The 8,264-nt window shown below is 44.1% G+C and overlaps 1 protein-coding gene across 1 annotated transcript; it reads right to left on the bottom strand.

The window, feature by feature from the left end:
* Nucleotides 1-2,330: 2,330 nt before the first annotated feature.
* Nucleotides 2,331-3,263, bottom strand: LOC137544303 (olfactory receptor 2B6-like). Its single transcript, XM_068265366.1, has one exon. The coding sequence runs from the start codon at nt 3,261-3,263 to the stop codon at nt 2,331-2,333; it is 933 nt and encodes a 310-aa protein (XP_068121467.1).
* Nucleotides 3,264-8,264: the final 5,001 nt, after the last annotated feature.

Below are 8,264 nucleotides of genomic sequence, written 5' to 3'. Positions count from 1 at the left end.
CAAGGACCCCGGGCCAGCGACTGAGAGCAGAGCTTGCGGCATGGGACATGTCGGCTGCCCCAGGTAAGAAGATCTTTTTTTTTTTTTAAGATGCCTGGATATTTCCTTTAAGAACTAACTTAAAGTTCAACATTCATCAACCTGGTACTTCTCTTTGTGACTGTCTGATTCTATAATGCTATAATAAATCATTTTAAAAGATTTATATCAGTGGAGGGCCCAGTGTGCCATGCATTCCTCTCTGAACACACTGGCGTAACAATAGGGGATGCGACCCCTGCCGTCGCGGGGGGCCCGGGGCCCCCCTAGGGCCCGCTCGGGGACTTTTTGGGGGCAGGAGGGGTAGCAGCATAAGAGGAGAGCTGTGGCCGCAGATCGGTGGGGAGAGAGGGGAAATTCCCCCACCCCCCCTCACCTCGGGCTCTCCTCTCAGCTCTCCCCTCCTGCAAGCAATCATTGGTGGTGCTCGTGGCAGCCGCGGCGGCAGCGGCAGGCAAGCTGAGCACATACCTCCTTCTGGCCGGAGGTCTCCGATCACTAAGTGCTTCATAGAACTTCCTGTTTACACAGGAAGTTCCATAAAGCACTTAGTGATCGGAGACCGGCCAGAAGGAGGTATGTGCTCAGCTTGTCTGCCGCCACCACCGCTGCTGCTGCTGCCACGAGCACCACCAATGATTGCTTGCAGGAGGGGAGCGCTGAGAGGAGAGCCCAAGGTGAGGGAGGGGGGCCCCCACCGATCTGCGGCCACAGCTCTCCTCTTATGCTGCGACCCCGAGCGGGGCCTAAGGGGGGGGGGCCCTGGAATTTTTTTTTTGCAGGGGGGCCCGGGGCTTTCTAGGTATGCCCCTGTCTGAACATGATCGTGTATGGTAGAGGGGTTACAGCTGTTTTCTGTACTGCTATATCTAATTGGGATCTGCAATCAGAGAGGAGAGTGGGACCTCCTAATACTTCTACCTGCACTTCATTGATTCCAGCAGAACAAAGCCATACTTGTATAGTTCTGTGTTCTCTTTGTGCTGCGTCTTAACTATGTATCCATGTACTTGGTATGAAGATTATTAAGCAAAATTCTAATAATCATAACTTTCAGTGGCATAGCAATAGAGGTTGCAGAGGTCTCGACTGCACTGGGGTCCGTGGACCAGAGGGGCCCGTAGGGCTCTCCCTCAAACACAGTATTAGTTCTTTATTGGTCCTGTGCAGGCAATGATCACTTCTATAGATACTTTAAATTAGAATAATCATCTGTTAGGAGGAGGTTAGTTACCTCTGCAGCGGGGAGCGGCGCGGCCGCCGCTTCCGCGTTTGACGTCACCGCGGCTCCTGCCGTGTCCTCACCAGCATCTCTCGCTCCTTCCGGCAGAGCGGGTCTCTCCACATCGCATCAGCGCCGGTCAGTACACGCACGCGCTAGGCGACAGGATCTTTATGCGCTGAGGAGGCGGGTCAGCTGACCTGTCGGTCAGCTGACAGGAACTCTCTGGGTCTCGCTGCTGATTGGCCAAGCGGCGCTGGGCGGGTAGTTTGGAATTGCCTGTCTGTATTTAAATCTAGGGATGTCAGTAGCTCATAATCTGTTGTTGCTGAAACTTCGCAGTGAAAGCTACTCAGACCTTAGTCAGATCCGTGTGTGCTTGATCCGGCAGGACCCCGGGGATTCGCACTAGCTTAGGAAATATTTTATACTGTTGTTGATTATATCTGTGTATGACCTTTTGCCTGTTCCTCTGACTACTCTCTGCCTTACGATTCTGTACCTCTGCCAATCTGATCTGTTGCTGACTTCTGCCTGAATACTTACCTTGATCTTGTCTTACGATTCTGTACCTCTGCCAATCTGATCTGTTGCCGACTATTGCCTGAATACCTACCTTGATTTTTCCTCTCGACTCTGTACCTTTACTGACCGATCTGATAACGACATTGCCTGAATGACCACTCTCTCAGTTAGTGATAGCCCTGTCACTAAGGGCTATCACTTGCACGTATTCCGGAATATTACTGTGCACCAAATCATGTGTGATCACACTCTAAATACAATACTGACTATTGTGCTGATGGAGCCCATTCTGATCATCAGTAACATCACTGTTCATTACATCATCAGCAAGCTGTCCCCCATCCCCTTCTTGCACCTCTGACACTGTGGATGTTCTTGGCAGTCTTGGTGCGCCGTATCAATTGTTATGTATAGGGTGCTTGGGAGGCCCACATGTAAAACTCGCACCGGGGCCCATAGCTCCTTAGGTGCACGGCTGATAATTATAATGAATTTTACTGCAGTATTTTATGTATTTGCTCATTGTTGCTCAACAAAACAAATCTCATCTTACAGCACTTATTGTTGCCTGGAAAGCTTTCTTAATATCCTGATTCCTTAAAGTATAAATAATGGGGTTTATCATGGGAGTCACTGCAAAGTATGTAAAGGACAGGGCTTTATAAAAATTCAAATAGTGGTTACTTCTTGGCAATAAGTACAAGGCGATAACAAAGACCAAACCCATGGACACCACCAGGAGATGGGAGCTGCACGTGGAGAAGGCTTTCTGTCGGCCTGCTGATGACCGTATCCTGAGGATTTCCATTATGATAACCGTGTACGATAGAACAATCAATCCAAATGGGATGATCGTTAGTATAGCGCTGACCCATAATGCATATGAAACAAGAGGTATGATATCGGAGCATGCAAGAGATACTAAAGGCGTGAAGTCACAATAAAAGTGATCAATGCTAAGAGGACAGCAGAATTCTAGATTAATTACAAAGTAGAAGATTACTGTACAAACCACAAGAGGAATCAACCAAAGTATAGATATTAAAAATACACACAGTCTATTGTGCATGAGAACAGAATATCTCAGTGGTTCGCAAACAGCCAGATATCTGTCATAGGACATCAGTGTAAGAAGAAGAATATCAACCATCGAAACACATCCAGATACGCTTAACTGAACAGTACAGCCAAGAAGGTAGATGACCGGTCTCTCTGCTAGAATGTGGTGGAGCATTACCGGAATCAGGTCTGTAGTGTAGACAAATTCACAAAATAACAGATTGCTGATCAGAATATACATAGGTGAATGAAGACGAGGACATTTACTAACTAAAAAGATGATCAGAAGGTTCTCAGTGGAGGAAAATGTGTAGAGGAGAAGTAAGAGGAAGAAAAGAGGATATTTGTATTCACCGAGGTCTTCAAAGCCAAGAATCAGGATCTCAGGATGAAATGTCTGATTCTTCTGAAGTGCCATCTGTGGACGAATTGGAAAACCTTGAAATTGGAATCATAGTTTAGGCCAAGGTCAGCAGAGGGTGTATAAAGAATAGGTAGAAAGGTGAAGTAAATTCAAGGCGAATAGTTATCTAGTAGGGAAACTCAGAAAACTCATAAAAGTATGGTCAAGACAGGTGGCAATCAGATGACAATGTCAGGCTGAGGTGAGTAACAGAAACACAGGTCAAGCAGGACTGCAAACAGCGGCACCCAAACTTAAAGAGACTCTGTAACAACAAAAACCTCCCCTGGGGGGTACTCACCTCGGGTGGGGGAAGCCTCCGGATCCTAATGAGGCTTCCGACGCCGTCCTCTGTCCCACGGGGGTCTCGCCGCAGCCCTCCGAACAGCCGGCGACTGTGCCGACTGTAGCTTCAATATTTACCTTTGCTGGCTCCAGCGGGGGCGCTTTGGCGACTTTCGGCACGGAAATAGACGGAAATACCCGATCTCCGTCGGGTCCGCTCTACTGTGCAGGCGCCGGAAACTTGCGCCTGCGCAGTAGAGCGGACCCGACAGTGATCGGGTATTTCCGCCTACTTCGGAGCCGACAGCCATCAGAGCGCCTGCGCAGGAGCCAGGAAGGTAAATATTACGTCACCGCTGCACGGAGGGCTGCAGCGAGACCCCTGACGGATGGAGGACGGCGTGGGAAGCCTCATTAGGATCCGGAGGCTTCCCCCACCCGAGGTGAGTACCCCCCAGGGGCCGTTTTGTCGTTACAGTTCCTCTTTAAGCACAATGGGAGCTGCTCAAGACACTGTGAACCTGTTAGCAGATGGAGGAGGCATTTTATGACCTAAGGTTAGGGCTTCTGCAATGAATCTCATTGTGCTGCTATGCATGTGCATTAGCCAGCATGCCCAGGCCACACAGATGCATGAGAAGCCCACTAAAATGTGGTAACCTCCAGCACACAGGCCTGTACTCCACCAGGATGCCGTGGACCATGACAATTACCAGGGTAGGTGCGACAGATATAAAAGGTAGGTTTAAAGCTATCCTTGTGTTAGTGTAAGATGTAAGATTGGGTAGAGTGGTCATCAAAGTTAGTAGGAGGGTTAAAGTAAATAGACACAAATGTTTTTCTTAGACATCTTAAGCCCCCCTTCCCAGTTTGTGAACATACTGGTCTATAATGGTCTTGGTCCTTTCCCTTTTTCCATTGTCCCATGTTGATGTATTTCATGCTTTCTGGGAGTGGATATGAAACACACGCCCCCATGTCTGTTGTAGCCATGCCCTTCCTTCCTCTTTTCAATAGGGGGGGGCTCTTCCCTTGTGACATAGAATGCAGTGCACAGGCTTCAGTGATACGATGTGAAATGATGTGAGATGTAGCATGGGGGTTGGAGGGCCTGCATATAACAACATGTCTGATTTTAAGCTAAACACCACATGTTGCAAACCAAATGGTTAATAAATGAAATGGCCATATAGAGTAAAACCTCAATTATAAAGGTACCAATAGGAATTGGCTGATGCCAGATAAGTGTATTTTTTGGTTACTTGAGTGTCAATTTTAAAAATAGGCCTAGTTAAAAAAAAAAAACAGTACTGTGCCCCACACTGTATACCTACTATAAACTATGTATTCATGTTAAAATACAGTAATTAAAAATAAATTAAGACAAAGGACAAACTTAACTCAGTGTAACAGAGCTTTATTACTGTATAAAGAAGTGTAAAATTAGGTTTATACATCCTGCAAGGCCAGGGTTTTTTTTCTGGTTGTTTGAGACGTCTGGGGCCCGTTTCCACTAGAAGTGGTGCGATGCGGCAGTTGTCCTAAAACACATGCACGGCAATGGAAGAGTTTCCACTGCGTGCATGTTGTGTGGAGCGGTGCAGAGCGGTGCGGAGCGATCCGAGAATCTGCAGAATCTCGCACGGCCGCAGCCGCATCCCATCTCCTCAAGTGATGCGGCCGGCGGCGGAAGTGATGCAATGCGGCTAGGTAGCCGCAGTCGCATCACTTTGTAGTGGAAACCGGCCCTAAGGGCCTGTTTCCACTACAAGCAGATTGGATGCAGAACAGATGCAGAAAAACTGACTCCAATGATTGCCTATGGGCCCGTTTCCACTAAGGGCCTGTTTCCACTAAGGGCCTGTTTCCACTACATGCAGATCGAATGCAGAATGGATGCAGAAAAACTGACTCCAAGTGCCTATGGGAAAATTTGCATCAGAAAAATCGTGTTTAGTGGAAACAGACCCGTAGGCATTCATTGGAGTCAGTTTTTCTGCATCCATTCTGAATCCAATCTACGTGTAGTGGAAACAGGCCCTTAGTGTGTGTCCTCCTCCTCATTGGACCCCCAAAAAAGCATGTAAACACGTGTAAAAACTCCAGAGGTAAGATTTAATTTGCGAGCTTTCATTTCTGCTTGTTATGGTTTTATTTCTGGACTTTTGGTGACCTTTGGTCAATGAGTAATAAAAAAATTGGGAAAGGTAATTGGAAAACGATTTTATTGCATAATTTTGTGTTGACCTCTGCATGTTTATTATATGGGAAGCTGGACATTCAGCCACTTTATAGCATAAGCCTGAAGTATGTGGTGTAATGTAAGATCCTCTCTGATGACTGCCTTGTCATCTCTGTGATGGTGATGTTTATTACATTGTCTGAGGACAAAGAACTGATGAGACATTCCTGTATCTGTGCTACATCGTCCTTCACCAGAACCTCCGAGCTGTATGCAAACCTTGCTCAATATCAGATCTCTCTCACCTCCAGTTCTTGCTTAGTCCTCAAAGGCATAACAGTCTACAGACTTACACATGGCGAGGGTTACTGGAATTACCGTAAGTTGCACAAATGTAATGGAGATAGACAGATCATTTACAACATGTGCCTGTAAACAAGACACAGGGCCTTATATACAATACTGTGTACAAATCATCTAAAATGCTGATTAATCTCCTAGGGGTAATTAGTGATGATCCGCTGTTCAAGTCACAGATTTGCTTGTTATACTAATTAAGATGAGTGAGGTATATGAACGTATAATTATATATCCAGTTCTTATTAATAACACAAGTTATTTCAGGGTCCAAACAATAACAAAGGAGAAGTTATATTGTGAGTATTGTGTCCAGTTATTAGAATTACTATTAAAGGGATACTTAAAGAGGAACTCCAGTGAAAATAATTAATGAAAAAAAGTGCTTCGTTTTTACAATAATTATGTATAAATGATTTAGTCAGTGTTTGCCCATTGTAAAATCTTTCCTCTCCCTGTTTTACATTCTGACATTTATCACATGGTGAAAGTTTTACTGCTGGCAAGTGATGTCAGTGGAAGAAGATGCTGCTTGTTTTTTTTGGAAGTTGGAAACAGCTGTAGGACCCGAGTTCGCATTTAGGGAAAAAACGAACAGCTCTGGTGTGCACCAGCCTATTGAAATACATTACCCAAGCGGTTTTCAAACATTTACATTTTTAAAAACACTCAGAACCGCTCTTGGTGTGCACCAGCCCTATTACTTTTAGTCATGGACCCTGAACAAGCATGCTGCAGATCATGTCGATACATTATCTGTTATTTTACTGCATTTAAATATAGACTTTTTCCTCTAAATTTAACATAAATTTTCTAAGAAAAACAATGTCTTTTTGAAAAAATGTTTTTCCTCTTGTTCCCATTGTCCTCCTTAACCTATTTTGGTTCCTGGAAGTAGAAACTACGTCCAGGAACCATGCGCGCTACCGCGCGCTCCCGCGGCCGATCGCGCGCGTGCACACGCGCTCCCGACCCGCGACTATGGTGCCCGATCACTGATTCCTCTCCCCCGATGAAAAAGCGACAGCTTCTCTCAGAAGCTTCGCTTTTTCTGGCTGTTCCTTCCCCGATGCGTCACTCTAAGCGTGTGTTACGCTTAGAGTGATGTCATGTAAACAAACTCATGGCCACCATCTTGTGGCCAAAAAGTAAAACGACAACAAAAAGTAAAAAAAATTTAAATCAACACACAATTACATTAAAAAAACTATGGTTTACATCCCACCCTCCCAAAAATACCAAAATAAAATGTTTAATATAAAAAAACAAAACCCATTACAATTAAAAAAAAAACCTTTAAATATTTACCTAAGGGTCTAAACTTTTTAAATATCAATGTAAAGATAAAATATTTCTATATTTTTTATTTTAAACTTGTAAATAGTGATAGATGCAAAACGGAAAAAATGCACCTTTATTTCCAAATAAAATATTGTCGCCATAGATTGTGTTAGGGACATAATTTTAACGGTGTAATAACCGGGACATATGGGCAAATACAATACGTGAGTTTTAATTATGGAGGCATGTATTATTTTAAACCTATAATGGCTGAAAACTGATAAATAATGATTTTTTTCCGTTTTTTCTTATTCTTCCTGTTAAAATGCACTTACAGTAAAGTGGCTCTTAGCAAAATGTACCCCCCCCCCCCCCCCAAAGAAAGCCTAATTGGTGGTGGAAAAAACAAAATATAGATCAGTTAATTGTGATAAGTAGTGATAAAGTTATAGGCTAATCAATGGGAGGTGAACATTGCTCAAGTGAAAACGACGGAACGCAAATGGGTTAAAGTGAACCCGAGGTGAAAATAAACTGATGAGATAAACAATTATATTTATACTCCTACTCCTAAAAATGACTTTGTAAGACATCCCAGGATTTTATTTTATATTTAAACATTTAGAAAGTAGATTGACTGTTTTGTTGTCTCTGCTCAGTTGCAGTCTATTAAGTGTTCCTAAATGAAAATACATGAACTATATCGACCCTCTCTCTCTCCATCTGCTCTCAGAAATATGTAGAAAATGTATTTTGCCACAAAAAAATTTTATGGTGGTAATTTGCTTATCAGTGATGTTTACTATATTCCTGACAAGGTTCTGACAAGACAGAAGCTGTCATTTCCAGCCTTACATAGTTACATAGTTACATAGTTATTTTGGTTGAAAAAAGACATACGTCCATCGAGT

This window comes from Hyperolius riggenbachi, chromosome 1 (assembly GCF_040937935.1).
Source record: "Hyperolius riggenbachi isolate aHypRig1 chromosome 1, aHypRig1.pri, whole genome shotgun sequence".
Taxonomy (NCBI): Eukaryota; Metazoa; Chordata; class Amphibia; order Anura; family Hyperoliidae; genus Hyperolius; species Hyperolius riggenbachi.
The sequence above is the reverse complement of the archived record's forward strand: the minus strand, read 5'-3'. Positions and strand labels throughout refer to the sequence as shown.

Excerpts from the sequence above, each read along its gene's own strand:
- LOC137544303 (XM_068265366.1), bottom strand. The coding sequence starts at position 3,263 with ATGGCACTTCAGAAGAATCAGACATTTCATCCTGAGATCCTGATTCTT.